The following is a 27,154-nucleotide window of genomic DNA, read 5'->3' as shown; positions in this document are numbered from 1 at the left end:
AGAAATAATGTAATTTTGGTTTAATATAGAGTCAGGGATTGATTATGGAAATTTTTGTATACCCTTGCTGTTAAAAGTCAGAAGTCACCTCTTTTTGGAATTTTGAAAATTTTTTCTCTTAGGTTTCTACACTTTTTTAGTTTTTCCTCTTTTTTTCTTTGTTGTCTTTTGTTTTTCTGTAGCTTTTATTTTTGCTTGAAACCTAATAAAATTCTAATTTAAAAAGTTAATACATTTCTGTTTAATGGCATAAAGTAGTATTTTTCATTTTGACACATTAAAATGACAGGATTTTAGATAGCAATTAGCAGATCCAGGGAATGGAGAACAAATCATTTATTGAAAAGAAAAAACATGTGCCCTCTGTTTTGGACTCAGGGGAAAAAAAATCTGAGTTTTCCATTAACAAGGCCTAAACATTACAAAAAGGAACTCACTCAAGCAGCCATCAGCACTCAGCCCCCAGTAGCCAGGACTGCACTGTTGGCAACGAGAGCCACTGACGCCCGGACTGCAATGACACTGGCCATTCTGGGCATGGCAATTGGGGCTCACAGACCCAATGTGACAGTCGCACCTCTGGCAGCCCAAGCATGTTTCATAGCCATAATGCCCTTCCTGAAAAGGAAAAACAACTCGTTAGCATCCCGCTTGTGAAGTAGTCAAGTTTACAACAGCTGCTCTGCCCTCAAATAAGGGTGGTAACTCATTCTGAAGAATCTCTCCAGGCGCATGGGATGAAAGAAGGATGCCACCTCCTATCACAGGGGTGTTTTGACCATCTCAGTTCAGGACACTGAACTGTAGGTGCTTATTGCAAGTTGTAGGACTCTTGAAGGAATAGGGACAGAGCCCAACATAGTATGAGATGATGCTCCTGGGGCATGCTAGGCTGTGCTGAGGCACCCGCAATTTCTTCCATATTAAAGCAGACGCCTGAGTAGCGTCTCTGTTATCGTACATGGGGGGTTAGCCATCTTGGGAACCAGCTGCTCAATTCGTCCTCTTCCTCCAAGGATAAGACAGACTCAGGTTGAGTGGAGAACTCACAATCTCCAGCAGCAAGCACAGGCTGCTTACTTCCACACTGCCTGCAACCGTCTTGGCATGCACATTGCTGCAAAGCAGGAAAAATGCTAAGCCAGCTTCCTGCTAGGCAGGATCTAGGACAAGGTTTAGGACAAGCTGGAAGAGCAGGAGGAGAAGCTGGGGTGGAATCAGATGTTATTGTTGAAATAAACTGTTTAGTTTAGATCAGTGTTTCTCAACCCTGGTAACTTGAAGATGTGTGGACTTCAACTCCCAGAATTCCCCATGGAATTCCCCAGCTCCCCATGGCTGGCTGGGGAATTCTGGGAGTTGAAGTCCACACATCTTAAAGTTGCCAAGGTTGAGAAACACTGGTGTGGATAATACTCCTAAGATGGAAACAGGTGTGCCAAAAACTGGCTGGAGGTGTTGAAAGTCCCTTTTACCATGATAAAAAATGGATTCCTTTCCATCACTCCTGTTTTTCTTTCAAGAAAATGGAGCGATCTTTTCGATTCAATCAATAGATAGGGTTTTCTCTACTTAGATGACTGAAGTTATATCTCCCCTCCAGTTACTTAAATAAAGGGTGACAATTATTTGCCGTTCCACACCTACCCACCACCAATTATTCTGGTTTCGCTGGGCAAGAGAGAAAACACAAATACTTGGTGACTCCCGGCATGTTTGCTGTTTCTTATATACAAATAGAGAAGTTGAAATGAACAGTCTGTATTAACAGAACCTATCAGCGACAGACCCACAACAGAACACGATGCCTATGTGATGCACCTCACAGATGCGATGGAGAGAATTTAAGGATCAGGGAATATCGGTCTATTTTACCTGACAGCGATCACAGTGCTGACCTGTCACTCCAGGCTTACACCGACACTGGCCAGTTTTAGGATCACACGAGTCTGTGCCACAGGACAGACAGTTGCACTCTTCAAGGAGAGAAAGCAGTAAGGCTTTAAAAATACTTCATGAATTCTACTTCTTACAAACTACAAAAATGCAACCAATGCATTTACACCTTATCTGCAGCAATAGAAATATGGCCAAATGAAAGCCTGCTCCATATTTATTTTCTCTTTTTAAAGTCCATTTTAAAAGAGCAGAGCAATTGACATTTTCAAATAGATCTTTAACGGAATGGTTTACAGACATTTTGGAAGGCCAATGTATCACACCATGATTACAGCTAGAACAAAATACGCCAAGCTTTGGTTCAACGTATTTAAAATAGTTCCTTTAAGAAGAAATGGAAAAATGGGATATATAAAATATCTGCCTCCCCCAGTCCACTGATGGTGCCCCCATCTTTCCCACTGTAATCGTCCTAGAAGCCCTGGGAAAAAATTATGTCTTCTACCGAGAAAAGATTTGCCAGCACCAGGTTTAGACCATGAATCTGATGACAGGATTTTATCTTTTTAAAAAATTATTTTATAAATAACTCAAGGTGGGGAACATACCAAATACTCCTTCCTCCTCCTCTTTTCCCCATAACAACAACCCTGTGAGGTGGGTTGGGCTGAGAGAAAGGGACTGGCCCAAGGTCACCCAGCCGGCTTTCAGGCCTAAGGCGGGACTAGAACTCTCATACCACGCCTGATTGGCTCTTGGGCTGAGAGAGAGGGACTGGCCCAAGGTCACCCAGCCAGCTTTTATGCCTAAGGCTGGACTAGAACTCCCAGTCTCCTGGTTTCTAGCTCAGTGCCTTAACCACTTGACCAAACTGGCTAAGCAGTTTTTATTTATTTATTTATTTGTTTGTTTATTTTTAAACTGGCTAAACACTTTTTAAAATCTTTTTAAGCTGCTCTGGGAGCTATCTTGAATAAAAAGGGCAAAAATATTTGGATATAAATGTAATAAATACGTAAAGACTACCAGACATCATCTGTGAGACTAGCATTTCATGTTTTTAACACCTCTTTGTATGTGAATGCACCCAGGAAGGAGACTCATTGCAGACCTACCGGTGCAGTTCTTTGCTACCACCGCATCACCGTAAAACCCCGGGGCGCACAGTTCGCATCGGGGCCCTGCAGTGTTGTACATGCACCCTGTGCAGATGCCGGTTAATGTGTTACAATCGTTGAAGAGCATGTTGGGGTCAGCATTGCCACTACAGTCGCAGGGCTGGCAGGAACTGCCAATCACAAGCGGATTTCCGTAGTAACCTGGAGCACACCTTTGGAGGAAAGAAGAAGGTCTTACATAGCAGCCGTGTAAGTCTACCACTGGTGGCCTGACTAACCATGTGTGAGTTGCGCAGCTTTATACATTGTTTAACTAATAAATAAATAAATAAAAACTGAGCAGCGGACTGCAAACGTAATCCTCTCCTCAAGCCCCATCCCGCATTACGTGGATTATATCTTAGGCAAAACAAGTTGGAAGAGCCAAAATTCAAGGTACAATTTACCGTTCGCACGAAACTCCGGCATAACCAGGCTTGCAGAGACACTGCGTGCTGGAGCCCTTGTAGATGCATCCCGTGGCGAAGCTAAGATGAAAACGGGGGAAAGGGAGAGGAAAGGGCTGTTAACGTTTGCACCAGATGAAGCCATGTCACAATTGCATTGGAGTCCCACAATAGTCCTACAAAACCAAATTATACCTCAAGGGGCACAAACCAAACAATGAACCTGTAACAAGGTGTGAGAGATGGATCCAAACCTTCAGGAAAGGCACAGCGCATAGTTCTTTCAGTACGGTCTCTCATCAACAGCAGGCAAGGAAAAGGAATAACACCACAAGATCCACATGTTCTTTGCACATGAAGCTAAAACTCAAAACAACCTACAGGTAGTCCTCACTTAATTATCACAGTTGGGACCAGAATTTCATTTGCTAAGCGATGTGGACATTAAGTGAAGCCAACCCGATTTTATGACCATTTTTGCAGTGGTCCTTAAGTGAATCACTGTGCTTGTTAAGTGAATCATGTGGTCGTTAAGCGAAGCACATGGTTGTTAACCAAATCACGGTTCCCCATTGATTTTGCTTGCCAGAAGCCAGCTGGGAAGGTCAAAAATGGCAGTCACGTGACTGCAGAATGCTGCAGCCATCATAAATGCAAACGGGTTGCTAAGTGCCCGAATCGCGATCATGTGACTGAGGGGATGCTGTGATGGCCGTAAGCGTGAGGACCAGTCGCAAGTCAGGTTTTAGCGCCATTGTAAGTCCAAACCATCGCTAAATGAAGGTAATTAAGCGAGGACTACTTGTATAATGTCAGGAAGAAAAAGAGTACAAGCCTTCTCCCCAATGTCTGATATAAGAACATTTTTGACAACATGCTCTGAAACACATATCCCTATGTCAACTGTGGTCTTGTAGTCATCGCTGTTGAATGAAGAGAGGGATATTCACCAAGGACAGCCATGTGCAACATGTGCATAGCACCAGAATTCTATTTTACAAAACTTTCAGGATCCTATTCCCTTATCTTCCCCCTTTTTAAAAGTCAAGGCCAGTGAGTTTGTATTTCTCTTTCAATTTGGTCAGAGTTCTTTTTTTTTCTCCTAAAAATGTTGTACTTCCGTAAATGCTGTGACTTCCCTAAGCTTGCCTTCCTCTTGTGCACAATAGCTGCTAAATTTGGTACATAAGAATATATACATGAAGACATTATCCCAAATTTGGTCATGATTCTTGTTTATTTACTACCTGATACATGGATTCAGTGAAGAGAGGTGGAATATATCACTAGGGAAGTTTCTTATGGAATTAGCAAACTAGAATAAATACACTCTTCTATATGCAAATAAGAAGATAACACATTATGTTACCAAAGAACCAAGAGGAACATATCCATGGAAGGAACTCACTTGTTAGATGGAACTGAAAGAGGACAGGGGCATCCTATGCATTGCAGATGTCCCTCAGGTGAAGAGTTCCCCACAAAACCATCCTTACATGTTTCACAGTGATCACCTTCTGTGTTGCGCTGGCAATTCTACATAGGATGGATGGATAGATAGATAGATAGATAGATAGATAAAGCTAATTTTGCATATTCAAAAGTTTCAAGTTTTGTCATCACACTCTTCAAGAGTAGATCTGGAAAGACTACTTATCTGGCCACAGACAAATGATTTTGCCTTTTATCATTGGAAAAAAAATGGGAAATTATACCTTTTAGAATAATCAGAGAATTACTCAGTTCCTCAGCTAAGATGTTAAAAAATCAGGAGATGGAGGAGAAGCAGTGATAACATAAAAATAGTTAGATCTTTAACTATCTGGTCAGGGTTCCAAAACAATCTGAGATAGGTTTGTAGTCTGAATGTGTTTATTATTGGGATGTGTTATCAGTGTCAATTTAAATCCTGCATTCTTGTTCTTGTTCTTTGTGTTGGTCCCAATTAGGGTAATACCTAACTAGATTTTGGATCTCTAACCTTCATTGTATTCTCCATAACCTTGATGCCAATAGGAGTGTGTGATGGATTTATTGCACATAACATTTGGCCAACAGGTCAAAATATTACAGAATATTGCATTTGGCCTACTGTACAAAATCTTGAGAATCACTCCGCTGCTTTCTTCGCTTCTCATCTTTCCATATTTCTAATTCCTTGGTGAAAAGCAGCCATTTTTTCCTCAAAGGCTCCTGACTACTTGTTGAGACAGTTAGAGGAAGCTGCACCTAGTGTCTTGACCACCAGATGGCAATTAAAAGAAAGAAGGTAACTGTATGAAGCCTCAGCTGGTAGCAGCTGACCTAGATTGAGGTCAGAAGCTAAGAAGGATCAGTCTGGATTAGGACTTGGATGAGGGACTCCAAGGAATCCCAGGGTCGCAGATTAGACTGGGAAGTAAAAAAAAAATAAAAATAAATCCCAGAAGTCCATGGCCAACCACTTCTATACCATTGGGTGGTGGTGGGAGGAACACCCCACTGCATGGGTATCTGCATGAAGTTCCCTGCATTGGATCCATCATCCCCTTAAAATCGCGTTGTTTCCTTCATGGCATAGAAGGATCACCTGGTGTCCTACTTGTTAACTCTATTCTGCTGCCATAATTTTCATTAAAAAATTAAGGCTGGAATAACCAAAGGCTACTCCCTTTAGGATTGCCCATGCTAATTACCCACAGTATTATTTCCAGTCCATATAATTTACTTTATTTTCAGTGGCTCTGGAAAATTCTGTGCCTTCCGATATGGAGAAACAGAGATCTCTAGATCACGTACGATTGGTTTCTGTCGTTCATCTCTTCCTCCCTGCTTTTTCCTGCCCTTTGTCTCATTTTTTCCAGTTAGCTGTGTTTTGATGTTTGCTAATGCTGAATAAACAAACATCAAGCTATATTTTTGCTGGCTGAACTGAGTGTCATGTGTTTGCTCTGTCTAATACAGGGATGGAGTGGGAGTGTGCTGGATGAAAACTAAACTGGAAATTACCCAGTCATTTTCTAACACCCAGGAACCAAGCCCAACTCGAGAGGTGACCTTACTTACTAATTCTACAGCCTTAAGTAAATTATGTTCTTGATGTTAGTTGCCGTTGAGTCGTTTACGACTCATGGCAACCCTACGTATAACAGAACAAAATGCTGTTCGGTCTTGCGCCATATGCCTGACTGTTCCAATATTTGCATCCATTGTTGCTGTGAAGTAGTAAAGTAGTAGTAAATTATATGGACTCCTAAATCAAGAAAATGAGAACAATTTATTTTATTCAAGCATGGAGGAGAATAAACCAACAGCAGGGTCATTATTTCTACTGCATACATTTAAGAGTTAAATGTACATTAAAGTCCAAACGTGACTCAAAGTAGTGTGGAAAAAGAAAGAAGGCAAATGACAGGGAAACTTTCTGCTCGCTGAAGGATCCAAGACACCAGCCCTAAAACAATGTCTCGGCCCAGTATCTCTGAACAAGTACACAAATCACTACTTAACAATGATTGGAGAAAGCATCTTTTGGATAAGTGGACTTGAACAATCATTTTCTTTACTTACAAGGCATATTCCAGATCCTGGGAGGCACTGATCCGAATGCCCATTGCAGTTACATGGAACGCATTTCCCTAGAAAGAGACCCTTGATGTCTCTATAATAGCCTGGAGCACATTCCTAATGGCAAAGGAGAGAATACGGGTCAGACGGTCATCAGCATAGAGCATTTGAGACAGAATGCCTGTGGAAGTGGGGGAAGCTGTTAACATTCCTTTTCTTACTTGAGACTAGGAACTAGGTACAATGTAGGTATGTCAAGGAACTAGGTATGTTTAGCTTAACAAAAAGAAGACTGAGGAGTGACATGATAGCAGTCTTCCAATACTTGAAGGGCTGCCACAGGGAAGAGGGCACCAACTTATTCTCTGTAGCACCTGTGGGTAGGACAAGAAGCAATCGGTGGAAGCTCATCAGAGGTAGATCCAACCTGGAAACGAGGAGGAATTTCCTGACAGTGAGGACTATTAAGCAGTGGAATAGCTTGCCTCCCAGATTGGTGGGTGCTCCATCGCTGGAGGTTTTCAAGAAAAGATTGGACAACCATTTGTCCGAGATGGCATGAGGATTCCTGCCTTGGGCAGGGGGTTGGACTAGAAGGCCTCCAAAGTCCCTTCCTACCCTGTGATTCTAGGATTCTATAAGACCTTTTCAAGATTTTTTTCAGTTTGGAGTTGTGTAAGTTTCACTGCTTAGAAGCAGCAACAGGCTGTGACAAATTGCCCTGCTCACAGTTTTCATTTCAGCAGTCACTGAAAAGCCATTGAGCAGCTGGGCGATGATGATTAGTGACAATAAACAGATTTGTCCGTTAAATGCAAATCAATTTTTGCAGTATTTCCAGGATAATAGTAACACAGATTTGTACATAGGCATTAAAAGAATCACAGTTTTAATGATCCTGAACCAAGCATATACCTTTTTCATAGCACACTGGATCAAAATGTTCAAAATAATATTTATTTATTTATGCATGCTATTGCTATGCTGCCCTATTCCAAAATGGCCTTGAGCAGCATATTATGAATCCCAAATGACTTCCTGATGGCTTAAAGGAATGCAAGACAAAGGAGGCAGCAACTACTAACTTTATAGAATGAACTGAGGATTCTGATTACTCTACAGGAATTAGGGAAGAAATAGTTTCCTTACCTGGCAAGAATCTCCTCTGTAATTGGCTGGGCACAGACACAGCTCCACACTGCTGGCTTGGACGCTTCCACCGGTCTCTGTTGTTCTCTCCAGGATCACCCGATGCAGGGACACAGAGAACGAAAAAGAGGAAAAGAGAGCCCGAATCTGCAGCTGCTCCAGATTAGCCAGAACCATCATCAGCTCTTCCCTGGAGACTGGGTTGTGTGTCTCTGTGTGTCTAAAATTACCCTAGGAAAGAAAAGAGAGCTGCAGTACAACATTAGTAGGAATGTGGTTCTCTTATATCAGTAAGCTTTTCCAGATTATGGCTAGACTGGATCTTAATTTTCCCACCAACAGGAAATCTGTGTTGGATTGAGCACTTGATAGGTGTGGTATTGTTGCAATTGAAGCCATTCCTCAAGGTAAGATGTCAGAATACATGGAAGAAAGCAGATCTTCGAACTTGAGCTACTGATTGTTTATTTTATCTTATGTTTACATCTACAACCTCCACCGTTAAAAGTCTGTACAGCTTTAATGAGGATTGATTGTTAAACACAAAGGGCATGCTGAAACAGTAACCTGCTTCCAGGATTGAAGGATCAACCCTGAACCACATATATGATTTCAATTTTTTATATATGTAAGACTCAGCAACATTCAGTATCATCCACCATGGTATCCTTTTGGACCTCCTGCAAGGCTGATGATTGAGGGTATCATTCTGCAGTGGTTCTTCTCCTTCCTGAATAGATAGGACCCAATCCAAAACACAAACTTCTAAAACTATCAGAAAACTCCCTGACCAGTACATTTCACCTTTTCCGGGGTGTTAGAAATCTCAACTGACCTCCAACAGTTGAAGGTGTTTTTCATAAATCTCTCCGGGAGCAGGATAGGAATCTTCAGCAAACATAATACTCATTTGGTTTCCCTAGGAAAGGACCAAAAACATACGAATTGAAGAAGACACGGTTGGACATAATGCCATTTAGATCAAGGACCAAAGGGAATGGGAGTTATACCTTGAGGATAACATCTGCCCGGGATTCCATCGGTATGAACACATCACCCCTTTGAATGTCTGAGTGCAGCTCATACTTCAAATACCCAGCATAGGAAGACACCTGTATTTGAATGCAAAAATATGTTGCCCAAAAGGATTTGAAAATCTTCCCCAAGCCCCCAATTCAAGGTTCCAGTCCCAAATTAATTTTAAAATCCTCTGTATCAAGGATTAGATTTTAGTTAAATTTGACATTTTTCAGATGGAAAAGTGTCTTTTTAAATTAAGATAGTAATACTACCATAGTTGAATGAATAGAAGGAGACTAAGTGCCACAAGGGATGCTGAACTGTTTCATGTCTCTTCAAAGCAAAGAAATGCTTGCTTGAATTAATGATATTGTTTCCTCCCTTCAAAAAAGGGAGGATGCTTGACTTCGGGGGATACTAACTCTTGACCTGGGACCCATGTTTTTGTCTTACTGAACAGCCTACTTGTAACCACTGGATATCAACAATTAAAAGAAAAAGCTATTTTTAAGTTATTTTTGTGACAGAAGCATCTCAACTGTTTTTTAAATAAGAATTTGTATGCACAGTCTAAGTATTTTTTTTTTAAAAAAACCTTAATTTCCTTTCAAATTTTGGGAAGAATACATTCTACTCCAAATCTGGAGGAAAATTTAATGGATTTCTAGAGTTATATTAATTACAGTTGAAAACCTAAGTATCTTAAAGTCAGTGAAAATCTACTGAAACCCAAAATGTAAGATATGCATTTTTATGTGCTTCAAAATTAAAATCCAGCATTTATCTATTTTATTTTTTCAACTGATACAGCCACCCACTTGGCATGTGACTAATGTGGCATACATCATAATAAATTCAATAAAACCACATAGTAATAATACTAGTACATTAAAGAAAACTTTTTAAAGAAATAAGCAACAACCACAAAAATTTATCTAGTTGGTTCTTGAACATGTAAGTTGACCTGGAAGAAAGAAGGAAAATGTATGGTTCCAAGGAGTCTAAATGTCATTTCAAATATTAGAATTTGGCTTTTGAGCATTATGACACTGGAATACTTTGACAAAAATTGAATTCCAGCCCAGAATCACTTACCCGATCTCCAAGATACGAATTGGGGGCATGCCAATAAAGTTCCTGGAAAGCCTCTGGAAAATGCCGAAGATCAGCATGAACAGCCTCATCTTCCAAGCTGACTGAGATGGGGGCTCCTTGGCGGTCTCCACTCAGCAAAGTCCATCCATTCATGTCAATGAACTAGGAGACACAGGTCTTGATAAGTAAATGCAGGCTTGTCAAGTGGCTTAGAAGCTTTTAAAGCTTTTCAGACATTCAGTCTAAAATAGGATTGTGGGGTTCTTCTCTCTGCCAGCATTAATCCAGTGATCGTCTCTTGATGTGCAAGAGAATGGCCCAGGTCTCTCAAGACAGAGATGGAGACAGAGATGGGTAGACAGACTGACAGATATTTGTTGCTATGAATTGATGCTCAGTATTATTACACTGAATAAGTAACTGCAAAATCTATGAGGTTCTGTTAATAATATTCCCTGAAATATTAATAGTATGTTAAATACTTTAATATAATACTATTTATAGAAAAGAACTTCATAAATTCAACTCACTTTTTTCATACTGTGCAGCAGCTTCCTTCCTTGATTTTCTTGGCTTTGAACTCTTAACCTTCCCTTTATCCCTCTTTTCTGGAACAGTCACCCCCTAAATCTCCACCTAATCATTTACCTCCACACGATACTTGTTGGCACTGTGGCAGCGGTCTGTTGCCCCAAAACAGAAACACTTGGTACAGCCCTTAGGATTGCTGGCATCAAGGGAGAATGTCCCCAAGTGGCACTGATCACACCTTGGGCCTTCCACATTTTCCTACAGATTGAAAAAGAAATAAGGTAGGACAACATTTTTTTTTTCATTGGCTTGCTCAAGGAAGAAGTGAACAAAGAAGGGAGTCTTGGAGTGTGTTCTAACTAAGTGCTGGAAAGAGTTCCTTAAGTTTTAGAAGACTCGCCACACTGATTGCACTGCAGGGAGGGATGTTCAGGCACATCTTGAGGGCCACAAATTCCTTGTGCCTTCTGAAGACATTGCACTCAAGGCAAATCTCACATTCCTTGGCAAAGCATTTTGCTGCTAAGTCATTTCTGTTCCTAAAGAAGTGCTTCTGTAGAATTGTAGGATTCCACTGGTCAATAACAATTAGGACTGGACATTCAGGATCAAATCCTTCACCTGATGGAACACTCTACTATCGACTCTAAAAACAAATGACTGTTGGCAGGGTTTGTACTGAAAATAATTGTTGATGCTGCTGGGAACTGAAAACGCCAACAGCACTAGTCCCACCATTTCCTACTGGTCCTCAAACAGCAATCTGACCAGAAACTGAGTTTAGACAATGACCAGACTAACCTTGCAGTGACATTCTCCAGTGACTGGGTCACAGATAGTTGGTTTTGTTCCTGCTTCATGGCAGTCACAGGTCCTGCAGTTGGGGTAGCCATAATAGCCTGGGGCACAGAGATCACACTGACGTCCTACAATGTTGGGCTTGCATCTGGAAGAACAAAGGGCCATCTTCTGTATTATTTTATTTGTTATTACAGCTGGTGTTTAAGTCATGTTAGGCTAACATGACTAGTGCAAAGGACTATTTTGGAAAAGCTTATAAACTTTTCTGCAGGCATCACAAAGCAGCTTTGTTCACGGAATCATTGTCAAGACAAAGAGAACTGAATTTTGATTTTCACAGTCCATTTTACACACCTACTCATCCACAAGTGAATCACTAGGACACCATCTATTTAATTCAACATTTCACTTCCAGTAAAGGCAGATGTGTTTGGGAAAGGTAACTGGGGTGTGATGGCAATAGCTCTCCCCTGTTTGGACCACCAATGGCTTTAACGCAGAAGCCCAGGTATACTGCCTCTGCAAATGGACAGTGCATTTAGTTACTGTGGATTAACAAAGCTCTACGCAGAAGTAAAAATAAAAATACATGCAGAAGATAAAGAATCCTATTTAACTCAAATCTAATACTATATTTCATTTAAGGGGCATGTTATAAGGAGTATGTCTATTCAGAAAGATCCAGAATGAGGTTATTTTCTTTAAAATCTATCAATTTCCTCTTTGGGGAACATGGAGAAAAAAATCCCCCCCCCCCAAAAAAAAACAGTTGCATCCCTCTGGGAAAGGTGGTTGGGAAGAGGCTTGGAATGTTGTCAACTGTTCCATTCTAAGCTTCTCTTCCTCTTCCCTCCTGGTCATCTGATCCAGAGCAAAACATCTGCAGCTCACCTATAACAGTGCTTCCTGGTATAGCCATACACAAACAGATGTGACACAAGAGGAGAGCAGAAACACAGCTGCAACGTATTACTTTTTTTCCCACACAGAAGAAAAACAAACTCCATCCTACGGTTACTGCTGGCAACGGGTGTGGGAATATACCGGCACCTGGGGCTAGAAACAGTTGACTTAACTTCAGTTGAACTGAGGAAAAAAAAAGGTGCCAACTGTCTACAACGGCTTTATTTGTAAAACACAGGCCGAAACGGGATGGCCAGATGCAGCTGGTGTTCTAGGATTCAGGTAGACAGGGTTCATACCACTATCACTACTTACTGGCATTGTCCACTCTCTGTATTACATCCTGGTTCAGTCTGATCTTGGATCCCAGAACTAGAACAGTTGCAGTCCTCGCAGCCCACCAGGGGGTGACAGCCAAAGGTTTGGGGCTCACAGACCACACACTCTGGTCTAATGGTACGTGGGGGGCAGATGCACTGTCCCGTCAGCTCGTCACACAGGCGAAATCCACAGTCACAGGCTACGAGTGGAATCAGGTATGTGTCATAAAGAGAACCCATGCATACAAAAACATGACCAGCCTAGAACAGGGGCATAGCTTGGGCGTAACAAAGCAATTTATAATTGCTTGTTTGTGAGCCAAGGGCCCAGTTTGGGACGGCCACTGCCGAGACACTGGTATAAAACAACAGATACGGTTTTGCAGGGGGAATGACATTATTCAAGACGGGGAGAAGAGGATCCTTGGGTCAAACAGTTCAAGAACCACTGACCTAGAACATCAATCTGACTACTGAGTTCCGGAGTATGCTTGAATCTGCAGGGCACTTTCAGTGATATCCCACAAACCACTTAGCTGCATTTGGCTCTACAGATTCAAGGTGCCAAATGTGCCACACATTTTGGAAAGGCATCTTTGTAAGTGTTAAGTCAGAAGGATGCCTACATGTCTATATGGATCTCCCATCTAGTAATTTAAGAAAAAAAACAGGAGGCTGGATGAATTTTTATTCTCCTTATATACTAATTCAGCTTAAGCAGAAACAAATGGAATGTTTCTGTATTCAAGGTTACTAATATTCAGGAAAACTGCTTTTTCTGTTGAGAAGCAAGGCAGGATGTCCATCCTAAAAGTTGCAAGGAAACAGTGGAACGGTGCTGAACACAAAGAAGGAAGTTGTAGAGACTAATTGTCTTTCTATATCTGTACACTAACTGCTGTTATTTAAACTATGAATGGTTCCTGTTCCAAAACTTGGAATGCACCAAATATATAATACAGACAACTGAATCACTGTAAATTCACTTGTATTGTTCCAGGAATGAGGGTTTCAATAAATTCCCATTCAGAATTATGAATGTATTCATGAATACACTGTGCTGGAATTCAAAATCTATGTGGATTTTGCCTCAAATATTAGTAAAAGGGACCTTGATTTTCAGCCACTTGTCACTCATGCATCCTTCTGATAATTTAACCCTGAGTTTTCAGTCCAATTTACTATCTTGGATATACTGATAAAAGAATCCTATGGAAGAAAATTGTAGGTAGTGAAGCCTGCTGTGAACAGGCTTCACTGAAATAGAAGCTGATAAGCTAATTCAGGGTTTCTCAGCCAGGGTTCCGTGGCACCCTAGGGTTCTGTGAGAGGTCACTAGGGGTTCCTGGGAGATCACAATTTATTTAAAAAATTATTTCAAATTTCGGCAGCTTCACATTAAAGAGGTAAGTTTCATTCTTTCTTTTTAGTTTAAGGACACTGTTAATACATATAGACAGGCCTACCCATGAAAGGGATATAATGATTTGGTAACTTCTGGCCTATCTTTGAGCCTGAATGTGCAGGGGTTCCCCAAGACCTGAAAAGTATTTCCAGGGTTCCTCCAGGGTCAAAAGGTTGAGAAAGGCTGAGCTAACTAATAACCCAGCACTCTGCTTTCAATTTATGTAGTAGGTGAAGTGAAACTCACACATTTCTTGGCAGATAGGAATAAAATGACAACCTTGAATTATGAGCAAAATGTTGCCTGTCGTGCAAATTATCCCCCCCTGCAGCCACTTCCCTCCCGCCTCATAAACTGAGAGACTCACGTCGGCAGTTGGGGAAACCCCAATATCCAGTGGCACAGCGGGAACATTCTCGCCCAATGACATTGGACTTGCACATACACTGGCCCCCAAATGGCTCACACTGGCTTGAAATAGCACCAGCCTCATGACAATGGCAAGGGACAGCCCCGTTGTTGTAAAAAAGAGAAATTGAGATGGCAGAGTCCTGGCAGAACTTGGATGATGTTACAGGGCTGCAGAGAGAGAGAAAGACTTTGCACTGGGTCTCAACAGAGTACAATCTCTACAAATGTTATTTATTAATAAAGATTTTACCACTTGTATTCATCAAGGCAAATATAACAAATTCTATTAATTAAAAGGTATAGCCTGCACCATGGCACACAGTTTCTTTTTTGCAAGCATGAAGGCTAGACCAAGAAAGAAATGAAACTGAGAACTCTTCAGGACAGTAAGACGGTACAGACTCATCAAATGGATACAAGAATTAGGTATTAAGAAAGCTAGATACATGATATAGGGCCCAGTTATTTGAGGGACCACCTATCTTCTGTAGTGTCTGGCTGGCCAATTCAAGCTGACAAGGTTGGTGTGTTCTGGGTTCATTTGATTAAACAATGGCATCTATCAAACCCAGGGAGCGCACCTCCCCTGTCCCTGCATCTGCCCTCTGGAATGAGGTTCCCCCTTAGATCCAGATGGCTCTCACCCTGATGGCATTCTGTAAGGCCATAAAGACCTGGCTGTTCTCCAAGGCCTTGGGCTAGGGTGGCTGGAGTGCCCTCTGCTGGATGTTAGATGTTGGGTGGGATAATTTGGGGTATCTGCCAGGTTCTTCTTGTTATAGTTTGGTTTTTTTTGTTGTAAGTTGCTTATTATATTCCTTATATCTTGTTTAGTGTTCTGTGAGCTGCCCAGAGTGGCTTGGAGTTGAGTGGAACCTATCAAATCAAATAAATAAATAAGCCATTATTTAAGGCAGGAATGATCAAACTGAGTCTTGTGAGGAGGGGATGGAGATGATGAGAGTATCTGGGGAGCAGAGCAGCCGCAAAGTCAAAGGTTGGTAGGTTTCCAATGTGGTCTTGCAAGAATCAGACTTCCAGCCTTTGTCAAGAGCTGGATTGGACTGCTATCTAGACAGCATGTGGGGGAGATCCCAGAGCACAACCTTATCTAGCCTTCGGAGCTTGTGATATTCATATTGAGGCTAGATTGCTGGTAGGGCAAGTAGAAGGCATAGGGAATCAAGGAATCCAGCCAAGGCACTCATGACATGCATATCTGGGACTGGATCACTCTCCAGGCAGGATGGGCAAGGATCACGTCCTGCACAACTGTGGAATTAATTATCGGATAGGGTGTTTATTTCTTGTCCAGTCCTAGTTCTATTACAATTATTCTTTGTGCCTGGGGAGGTGGATGGGTGTTGGAATGTAAGGGTGACAGGGGAGGGGAAGAGATGTCACCTGGGGAACGATCAGGTAAAAGAGAAGGTTGCCTGCAACAGAGTAATGGCCACAGAAGGAAACTTAGGAAGGGCCCGCACTAATTACTCAGGTGGTAAATAGGGAGGGCAGGAGATTTCTATTTTCAGATTTGCAAGATTCTATCAATGTAGCCTTACAATAAAGTGAAATTAGCTCATCGCGTAGTGTTTCCTGTCTGGTCTACCTGGGAGGGCTGACAATGGGTCACATGCAATTGTTTACTGTTTTTGAGGGTCTCACAATGAAAGGTCTGAAGGAAGACAGTATAGAGCTTGTTATGGATGCCTCCAAATCAACACTGGGAATTGGTTCTAAAGTTTAGTGAAAATTCCACCTGAAACAACCAGTGCTTATTTTCAATCTCACTTGATGTAGAAGCCATTGACTCCACAGCTGCTGATGAAATCGTAAGATCTGTCCAGCGGTTCTTCTGAAAGATAGCTGGAGCCATAACTGGTTTCAGGAACCACAAGGATATAATCCTATAATAAAATAAATCCAAGTAGTAAAATACCCTATTAATTATTCAAATGTATGGTTTCTCATTTAGAAATCCAACTTCATATAGGAATACTCTGCTTTGCCTGCTTTCTACTACTCTCTAGGAGTCACATAACGTACCTCAGTATCTGAGACATGGATACACTGCATGAAAACTTATTTGCACAGATTTTCCAATCCTTCTTCTTGGACAAAGAGAAAGATAAAACAATGGACAATTACCGTAGAGATTCCTTTATGGTAACAAAGGATTTAGTTCAGGGTTCTAAGAAGGTGACAATACCAAACAAGCTGGAAAGGCACAGAACGCGTCTTCATGAATAACCTTTGGATTAGGTTAACCTCCTTTGACTTCTCCCCATATTATCTTAGTAGACTTACAAAACAGTCAGAGAGAAGACACAGAATCAAAAGTTGCTTGATTCATCTTCTTTTATAATTGTGTGAGTTTTTACTTAGATACGTTTTGTAGATCTGTGATTTGGAGAGTTTCCTGGTAGAAAGAAAAGCTGGATCACCAAAAAGGTGTTTCTCTGACATACCACAGTTAAAAGTAGCCAGCCAAGATGGGGGATTTCCTTTTGAGAAGTGGGGCAGGAACAATAGGAAGAAACTTCAGGACTGTCTGCCACCTGTGGAATTTCTGAAATCCACAACCTTTATGGTCAGTGAGGAGCCATGAGCATAACTGAGCTTTTCTTTATCCTGATTTTCTTGAGAACCATGGACATCCAAAAGAGGAGTGGAAAGCAATATAAGAAAGAACTTTCTAAGGCCTTCTCCACACTCATCTGGAATCCAAAGTACTGGAACAATTTCTGCTCCATTTGTGAAAATGACTGTCTTTCATTGTGCTACAGCAACGACCAATTTATTAATCACTGTCTGCTTAATCTTGAAGATAAATCGAACTTCCAGCAGGCAGGCAGAGAAGCTAGAAAAGCTCGTTCACAGAGAGCAGGCAGACTCAGGCATGGCAGCTGGCTGATTTTCATATGCCAGAAAAGGTACAGCAAAATTCTCTGCAACAAAATGGGCCAAACGTATTTTTATCTAATAGTGAGCAGCACTGCCTGGTGGCCATAAATTATATCATGCTGCTGTTAGAGGGAGAACAAAACATATACAACTGAATGCTGGTCATGCCCTTAAGTGATTTGAGACGAGATGAGCAGAGTTCACCTTAAAAATCTTGCATTCTGCTTAAAAACATTATTGTATAAGTTGGAGAGAACACATTTTAAGCTTTTCTCATTAGTTGCCTCAGTGAACATTCAAGATAGGACAAGGATTTTTAAGCTAGAAACGTACCACCCAAAGATGTCGGTCCTCTGGCACACGGATTATTACACTCAGGTCATTATCTGTGACATCCAGAACAATTTGGTTCTCTGCAACCACCAGACTCCGGCAACCATATCCATGTGGGCAGAAAGTAGCATTAGCTTGTCCTGAAAAGTCAGAAAGTAATCCTGCTCTAATCAACCGAACTTGTTTTGCCTTTATACATTAGACAATATCTCCTTATAGTAGCCAACATTTCACTATAAGTCTTCTGCTCTGTAGGAAACTAAGCAGAAACTGGTAGAGCTGATACCATCTGCTTTAGGATACGTCTGTGTGTGTGTGTGTGTGTGTGTGTGTGAGATCTAGAGTCACTGTTGACTCCTGGAGTCCTTGCAATTTTCTTGGCAAGATTTCAGAAGTGGTTTGCCATTGCCTTCTTCCTAGGACTGAGAGAGTGTGACTGGCCCAAGGTCACCCAGTTGACTTCATGCCTAAGGTGGGTCTCCCAGTTTCTAGCCTGATGCTTTAACCACTACACCAAACTGGCTCTACTAGGACACGTACTACACTGAAACCTGTAAAAAGCTTACAAACAAAAAATGTGAATGTTAAGGTTCTGTAATACTTGTTTTGTGTTCCAATAATGTTTCACTGAAGGTTCTGGCTAATTCAGATGTAAACAATCCTTGGCCATATTAAGGCATTATACCTGACTATAGCACAGAAACATATATAAGAAGTATGGGCCCACAGATCAATGTCCTCATATACATGCCATCTAATGTTGAGTGAGGAGGTCTATAGGAGGCTTTTACTTGCAGTTGCTTGTAATAAGTAGAGCACACAGGAATAATTGGTTTAATAAATAAAAGTAAAGTAACAATAGTCATGTTCACTACTTGTCAGGCATAGAAAGACCTAGCATAGGGATCTACCTATGGCTGACAAGTTCCAGCAAGAATCAAACCAGTTGCATAGTGCCTCCAAATGGTCAGTAGGGAATCTAACCATTATGATACAAAATTATTAACCTCCCTCTGGAGGAGAGGTCTTGAGGCTTCTACTATGAGGTCCAGACAAATTAACACCTGTGGAGTCCTTGGTGCTCTCTGAGCCTTGTTGTTTTCTTGCAGACGTTTCACTGCCAGACTAGGCAACGTCTTCAGTGCGAAGAGGGAGTGGGCCTTGCTCTCTGTTTATATGCCGTGGTTTGTCCAGCTTGTGTTGGTGGAGGTGGTGTTCTCTCCCTGGGAGTTCCTTGATTGGGCTGTTGTTTGCTGCTTGGTTGACTGTCTGAGTTAATAGTTCCTTGATTAGGGTGTATTGTGCTGTTTGATTGTTCCTCTGGTGTTAATCTTTGCATATCTGGGTGTTGATTGTGAGGTGTTCTGGTCTTTTGGTTTTTCTATTGTCACTTTTGAATGGTATGTAAATGTTACCTCTATGTGTCTGTTGATGGCTGCTAAATTAACACCTATAGTTCCCTAGCCTGAGAGTGCTAACAGGTAAGAAAGGCAGGTGTGTCATTCATAATATCAAAAATAGAAAAACTCAGGAGGTGATGGACTTTCCTCAGGAGGTGTTCAAACTGAGACTGTCTATTGGCCATGATATGGCTGGAGATTGCAACTGAGAGCATAGGGGTTAAACTAGATAATTTCCAACCTTTACATTCCATGATTCTATGCATCTAGAGTACAAGTATCCAGAACGTTTGAATACAATTTTGAGTTACTCTTGAAAACAGAGAGACCATACCCCGCAACTCACCCTGCCAAATCCGTCCTCCATTAATCAATACTTCAACAGGGAAAGTTGGGTGACTGGGCTGATAACAGTGCAGGATGAAGGCATAACGTCCCGGACTCTGAATATGGCCGCTTAACACAACAGCTGTCTGCAAGAAAGCACAGGAGAAAATCCCTAGTCTATGCTTTTTGTGTCACTAGTTTCTATTTCAAGACACCCTAATGGTTCAAGAGTGGGCCATCTGCCTCAGCATTCATGCCAGAATTGGACCTTCCAAGAAACTGACTAGGGATAAGAGCTGCTGCTAACTTACATTTATTTTTACCCTAGGTATCTCTAGGAAATGGAAAACGTCTATGCCAGTTACTGGGAACATGTGCTAAAAGCTGTCACTTTGCTGTCAGAAATTCATTCTGGGCTCATCTTCAACATCCCTTCTTCTTTGCCTGATCCATCCGAAGGTATGCCTCAGAATCAGAAGGTTTATAGTAGGTGAGATCTATTGCTTATAAGCTGTTTTCCCCAGCTGTTGATAAACTGCCACTCATTTTAGTAGACCCTCCATGACCAGAAATTCTGCTTCCCAGTGCAGTGAGAAAAAGAGATGGAGTTCACACATCCCTGCTTGTTGCTAACTGCTTAGGAAGAGGAATGAACACACTGAGATCTTGGTGATGCTATCTGCCTATGGAAAAGGGACTGGCCACTACCATTTCATGCTGATGACATCTGTCTTGAGGAGTCATTCCAAGCCCTGACACTTTAAATGCAGAGAGGAGAAACAGACCAACACTGTCCACGTATGATACATCGTTTTCGGAGAAAGATACTTTTTATTCTCCATATATAGAATGTAGTTTGCTCTTCAGTTTCATTCTATTCAAATGAATGATCTGTTCAACCATTTTCTACTAATGCTTTTTACAACACAGAGTAACTGCCTCCTGATTCCTATGGCTAGCCAATGATTGCATTGCTTCATATTGCACTTGTGAAACCTTTCTCTAGAAAGTGGGACATGCTTAAGTGTTAGCGCCTGCCACCACACTTCTGGCAATGGGAAGACACAGGAGAACCCACCTGAGTTACATCATGTTTATTCCCATAGAGAACTTCAAGAATGAAAAGTAAACTAAAACGAATTACTTAAAACCTAAAAACAAAATCAAATGTGCAATTAAAGTATTACCTCTCCACATTCGGGATGTGTGTCTCAAACCATACGTACCTGGGGCGTCCTTAAGAAAATGAGTTCTGCAGAGGAGTCAATCAAAGATGGAGGGTGAGGTGGAGATGCTGGTGGATTGTCTTCTGGTGGGATGCTAAAGGCGTGAATTAGGGGGAAGTCTGGAGCAATAGGTAGTAACTGTCCTTCCTCCAGGACAACTGACTGCGAAATCTTCTGATATCTTGATGGGATACAGGAACTACTGTGGACAAAAAAAGAATAACAGGAGGTCTACAGTCAAGAAAAATGCCAGCTCTTCCATCAGAACACTGCAAACTAGGGAACATTAAGAATGACTATACTGCAAAGCAAAACATGGAGAGGTTGACTTTCTTAAGGGCACTTCCATTATGATTCCTTTGATCTTCTATGGATGGTCTTTTGTCTTCCCCTGTTCCAAGTCATCCTTAACTGTAATCAAGTCCATTTGTACAAAAACCTCCTGGCTCTGAGATGCAAAACAAAGGAACAAGGGGCTTGTGATGAATTCACATCCTCTCCTATGGCCAAAACAATCTGAATGTTCCGTTTTGTTCCAAGGTTGAAACAATACACATTTTTCGTTTCATGAACACTCCAAGAAATACTGTTTTATGGTTCTTTTGAACTGTTTCAGGAGATTTGTGTTATGGTACATAAATACTTTTCATAAAAAATTAAAATAAATAATCACAAACAGGTTACAAATATCAGAAAGCGATGGCTACCACAAGTCACTATCAAAATAGGGTGCTTAAACAGAAGCTGGAGGACCAAAGCTGGTGTTGTGGTGCATTCCTGCACAGTCCTTTCCATTTACATTCTCCAATTCAAAGATTAGAATTGCACCCACCAGATTAAGAGACTTGAGAACTGAATGCTGCAAGTCCCCCATGATTAGATGTCCTCTACCCCCTGCGTAAGAATTTCAGCTCTCAAAGCGTGGAGTTGTTGTTAGTTGCTGTTGAGTAATTTACAACTCATGGCGACCCGATGTATAACAGAACGAAATGCTGTTTGGTCTTGCGCCATATGCCTGACTGTTCCAATGTTTGCATCCATTGTTGTGGTAATTGTATCAATCCATCGCATTGAAGGTCTTCCTCTTTTCCGCTGGCCCTCAACTTTACAAAACATGACGTCCTTTTCAAGCGATCGGTCTTTCCTGACGATGTGCCCAAAGTATGAGAGTCTAAGCCTAGTTATCTTCACCTGTAGGGAACATTCTGGATGCATTTCTTCTAAAACTGATTTGTTTGTTCTTCTGGCAGTCCATGGTATTTTCAATAATCTTTGCCAACACCACAATTCGAATGCATCAATTCTTCTTCTATCTTCCTTTTTTAATGTCCAATTTTCACAGGCATATGTGGCAATTGAGAAGACCATGGCCTGTACATTTGTCAAAATCATGGAGGTACTGTAGCAATCTTAATGGCGGTAAGCAGTATGTGCCCCATGGCCTTCCCAAAGACTCCTCGCTGGTCACAATGGGAAACCAGAAACAATTTTTGGCTAATCCTGCAGTTCTATTACGTTCGGACGAAAATGGGCTATTTCTAATACAAGGATCAGGGCTAAGAGCAGGATCATTATAGTACCCTTCTTCCCGTAGGAACATACCAGCCAACTTCCTGATTTTCTAGAAGATTTAACTTCCTTCTTCCTTCTTTATTAACTGGGAAAATAGATCCATGTACTTAAGGGGAAAGTCATGTTCTTAGAGGAAAGCATTTCATTGATCCCATTCTGTGTGTGTAAACATACGTGCCTGCTTATTTCAGAATCAGTTGTATAGTGTTCTACACACTGACACACTCTACTTTGCCAGTTAATACGCCTATGCTCAAGCACACTTTGTATCACCTTGCATGATTTTATCTTCAAATGAAGCGAAACGGGCAACTTCATGTTGCTGGTTCTCATCATTACACATGCTTATTTTCATCCCTGACCTTCTTTGCCCCGTCAGTATGTATATTATAAGTTCGTGTCTTTCATTTATGTAGTTCCATAAAACTTATAGATTATGATTGTGGTATATAAAATTATGATGCTATAACAAATACATTGATTGTTATATAGTTTCTTATCAGAATAAAATAGCAGCCAAGAGCATCAGATGGGAAACACAGACAATGTGCTGGACTTCACAATGGGACAGGTTGATTTTAAATCCATACTTGGAACTCTTAATGTCTTTTATGTTCCTTTTCTACTCTTACGTACATATAGTCCTAACTAGTTCTAATATTTTGTAAACAAGCTGTCCACTGCTTATCTTTTTTGTCTTTTTAATCCTCTGCTAGCCACTCAGAGTCACAATTTGCCAGTTGGATGGCCATAAAAATTGCATGAAAATAAACAAACAAACAAATCAAACAAACAGGATGTACCTGTTCAGTGAAAATGCTCCGTGAACGCTGATGCAGTGAACCTTGGGCTCCAAAAACTCCACAGTGAATTGTTCATATGGGACCAAGTACACTTTGTACTAAAGAGAGGGAGGAAGGAAAAGGATGGAAAGGAGTTGATTTATGCTTCTCTTCCTGGTACAAAAAACAAAGGAATTATCTAGACGTTGAATATGTATTTGAAAAAAAAAAAGTCTAACATTGGTACATTCGTTCAAAGGAAAAAGGGCACCTGTTGGCAAAGTATATTTATTTATTTATTTATTCATTCATTCAAATTTCTATGACCCCCCCCCCCAAAAAAGGGGGATGCTTTAGCATGCAATGAACAGAAATCTTTCTTTCTTTGACCTGCAACAGACCCTTGGAAAAGGTGGGGGGGGAAGGATTCCCAACAAAGAAGCTGACTAGTCATTCTCCGCCTGCCATGGCAACATGTTCCCTAAGCTGTGTACATCCCCCAGGTTTTTTTTAAGGGGGGGCGGGCTAAGCAACCTTCCCAGAAAAAAAAAAGTCAGTGCCCTCTTTTTGCTTTTGTTCACTGCATGGAGATCAAGTGGAGCAGACAAGCAGCCTCTGTTGGTTTGCTTGTTTTCACTGCACACACAAACACAAAGAGTTGGTTGCAGGGGAAAAAAAAAGCAGTCACCTGATTCGTTCACTTAAAATGCTGTCGATTGTGCCACTTAGAAAGTCTGCACTTTCTGTTGCCCAGCAGAATATCTAAAGCAGGAACCCACAAAGTGAGTGAACGGGAAAGGTAACAGCGGCTGTTATTTGTCAAATTGCCATCTCTGCAATTCCACAAGAGGGACTTCACGGTTCCTGTGAGCAGATTACTCCTACAAATAGTCACTGTTGCATAACATCCAGCCATAGTGAGCCTTGCACCGACTCTTAATTACATCCAACAATGGCTCCCACATAATCCAGATGGATTGCTTTAGATAATGAATAGCAATTCCTTCTAATAAATAAATCATTGGCAGGGAGATTTTGTCTTTACAGCGACCAGAATTGGGACTGGCAGCATGGTTGTTAAGCGAAGCGGTTCCTAAGTGAAACCGTGATTGTGCTTACTATCTTACTTCAGCTTTCCTTTGCTTTGCAGACCTGCAAAGGTCATAAATGTGAGGACTGATTACAAAGTTACTTTTTCATCACCGTTATAACTGCAAACAGTCACTGTACAAGGCAGTCGCTAAACGAGGACTACCTGTAATCAAACCAACATTTAGATGTTATATTAGCTACTGACCCATAGGAAGCAATACACAATCAGTTTAATTCTCACTGGGACTCTTCAGGGATAGATATCCTTATGTTCAACTGTTAATGGGATTTGAACCCTTAGGCCTTGTGCTTGTTGACCACACCGTACATTTAGCTTTAGAGCTATCTTGGCCTGGCTATCAGTAGCTTGCAAGAAAGGGTGCTCTCATATTTGAGAATGTTTTGACTCTAGGCCAAGATAGTCCTAAAGCTAAATGTACAGTGTAGTCAACAAGCACAAGGCCTAGGGGTTCAAATCCCATTAAAGGGTTAAACAGAGAACACCTAGCACAGAGGATACCCACCTCTGAAGAGTCCCAATAAGGACAAAACTGATCGCGTAGCGCCTCCCACTGGTCAGTAGCTAATATAACATCTAAAGCAATATAAGCCCCCCACCCTTAAGGAGAGGCAGTTTGGAGGCCTCTAGCATGAGGCCCAGACCAACACAAATCACAAAAAACCTCTAGTTTGAGAGTATATAGAAAAAAAGGAAGGCACATTTATTTCACTGAAAGTGATTCAAGTAACTCTTATGCAAACCGTAACAGGAGACTAAAAAGGACCAAGCTGGAGTGAAGGATAGGCGCTCGTCCTGATTAGGGTGACAAGAGGACACCACACAGGGACAGGGGACAGATCTTTGGAATTTGCCAACTTCTCGTCCTGCAAAATGTTCTTCTGATTAGCTGCTTCTCAAGAGCAAAAAACTGGACCTCAATGCTTGTCTTGCCTCTTCTGGGCCTAGACTCAGGCTGGGTCCAAATGAATTTCTCAGCTCCAACTCCTTCCTACGCACCCCTCCCATGCAGGTAATAGTTCAACCTTCCCATCTTAAGATGTTCAACTTTGCATCCAACGGTTGAGCTTGCTGGAAATGCTCTCCTTCAAAGACTTACCAGGAAGAAGCGGGCCTGATCTGCATTGAACTGAACTGTAGCCTCTGTGACAAGTTCAAATGCTGCCAAGCGATTCTGAGAATCTAAAACTATCCCTCGGCAAAGGAAACTGTAAGACAAAAAAAAGTGGTCAAACTCAAGGGTGGCATTTTCCTGCCAAGTATGTCTTTACCCCGCTGGTGGTTTAATATAGAGCCCTCATAAGCTTTGAATTAGTTGAGTGATGGCAAGGAGATGCTTCCGAAGGATATCCCAGGGCCTCATTTCCTATTGTTAAGGTCACAATCTGTATACAGATTTGCAAAAAAAAGCAGTTCCCAGACAGCGTAATTCATCCATCGTTTATATAAATACTGTCTAGTTGTTTAAATAGATCATCACAGTTCAGGATGCGCGTGCTATTTTTATCTCAGCCACGTCTTGTTCTGAGGATGTGGACTTTTGGCCTGATTGCTGGCCCTGATATTTACAAGGCCAGCAATCTAAACAACATGTAACTTCCACCCAACTGCAGTAAATGCTGATGCAAACCATTCAACCTTCAAAGCATGGACTGTTCGATAAGCTTTAAATCACAACAACCCATAGCCTCTGAAAATGCTACCCGAGGCCAGGTTGGACAATCTTGGCCAAGTCAAAATGGAAGAAGGTTGAATGGTTATTCTCAGTTTAGGAAGGCTTATTGAAAATCCGGAGCCTGACAGTAAGAGGAAAGAGAAGAAAAGATGGTTACGTCTACAACTTCCCAACTCTCGTTATCTGGGAACATACCTGTATTTGCAGGTGTATGCCGTGAGAGTGCCCAGCTGAGGGGCAAGCTGTGGTGTGCTCACAGATACCTCAATTGTCTGTGGAGTATCTTGGTTGGCATATTCCACCAGAAGCATGTATCTCCCTGACTGGGGTACAGCAATTAACAGTTGTACTTCCACCTGTCGAAAAGAAAAAGCAGAATTAAGCAAAAGATGGGTGTGCTTTCAAATAGACGCTTCATAAAACCTTACGTAAGCCATTTCTTGGCATAATATTTTTTCTTCGAGAAAACATTTTCAGGGAAATCTTTGTAGAAGACGTATGGGAGACCCAGAACTGACGTATGTTTATCTTCTATTGAAAACATAAGAGAAGCAGCAGTATGAAAATGAAATCTTTGAATCTTGCTCAAAAGTAAGTTTTTCACATGGCAACTCCCGCATGGATTTGCTGGGTGAATTTCTCAGTGGAATTGTCTATGAGACAATCTTGGAAATACCAAGGTCAGAGTACAATAAGGCTTTATTTTAATAGACCATTTGGGGAAAGGGGTGTATACGCTGCTCCCAAATCTCTTTAAATGTAAACATACATCATCACAGCAACTTACATCATTTGTATCATGACACAAGTTACATCATTTGCATAAAATGGTATAAATGACATGATTTGCATAATGGCATCCACTGACAGAACTTACATCATTAGCTTATTGAAATTCTTATGCAAAAAATCTACATTGGCACAGATGTCATACGATTAATATCAATTTATCTGCCTCATGTCCAGACAAAAATATAGTCCACTGCATTCAAAGTCCATTAAATGGGAGTCCATTAAATCACGTTTTCATTTTTACAGTGCAATCCTATGTCTATTTATTTTAATAGGATTCATATCATAGGAAGTGTGTAAGGGATTGAAACCTATTTTTTCTATGTCCCAGGCCAAGAAACTGAGAATTTGGGCTAATATGTTTAATAATAGTTTGCCAAATTCACAG

At 41.3% G+C, this 27,154-nt stretch overlaps 1 protein-coding gene across 1 annotated transcript in view; it reads right to left on the bottom strand.

The window, feature by feature from the left end:
- The window catches only part of LAMA5 (laminin subunit alpha 5), a 225,010-nt gene that overhangs the window by 45,394 nt on the left and 152,462 nt on the right, over positions 1-27,154 (bottom strand). Inside the window, exons 27-47 of the mRNA XM_063298768.1 lie at positions 26,170-26,330; positions 25,399-25,507; positions 23,210-23,307; positions 20,835-21,036; positions 19,628-19,754; positions 17,882-18,021; positions 16,436-16,551; positions 14,601-14,812; positions 12,824-13,028; positions 11,606-11,750; positions 10,922-11,062; positions 10,274-10,435; positions 9,169-9,270; positions 8,994-9,077; positions 8,159-8,389; positions 7,013-7,126; positions 4,872-4,999; positions 3,464-3,544; positions 3,015-3,229; positions 1,876-1,976; positions 438-618 (exon numbers count right to left, since the gene is read on the bottom strand). Of these exons, the coding sequence (XP_063154838.1) occupies positions 438-618; positions 1,876-1,976; positions 3,015-3,229; positions 3,464-3,544; positions 4,872-4,999; positions 7,013-7,126; positions 8,159-8,389; positions 8,994-9,077; positions 9,169-9,270; positions 10,274-10,435; positions 10,922-11,062; positions 11,606-11,750; positions 12,824-13,028; positions 14,601-14,812; positions 16,436-16,551; positions 17,882-18,021; positions 19,628-19,754; positions 20,835-21,036; positions 23,210-23,307; positions 25,399-25,507; positions 26,170-26,330 (3,055 nt within the window). The remainder of the gene's footprint in view (positions 1-437; positions 619-1,875; positions 1,977-3,014; positions 3,230-3,463; positions 3,545-4,871; positions 5,000-7,012; positions 7,127-8,158; positions 8,390-8,993; positions 9,078-9,168; positions 9,271-10,273; positions 10,436-10,921; positions 11,063-11,605; positions 11,751-12,823; positions 13,029-14,600; positions 14,813-16,435; positions 16,552-17,881; positions 18,022-19,627; positions 19,755-20,834; positions 21,037-23,209; positions 23,308-25,398; positions 25,508-26,169; positions 26,331-27,154) is intronic.

The sequence above is a fragment of the Candoia aspera genome, chromosome 3, assembly GCF_035149785.1.
Source record: "Candoia aspera isolate rCanAsp1 chromosome 3, rCanAsp1.hap2, whole genome shotgun sequence".
Lineage (NCBI taxonomy): Eukaryota > Metazoa > Chordata > Lepidosauria > Squamata > Boidae > Candoia > Candoia aspera.
This window is presented reverse-complemented; position numbering and strand designations above follow the sequence as displayed.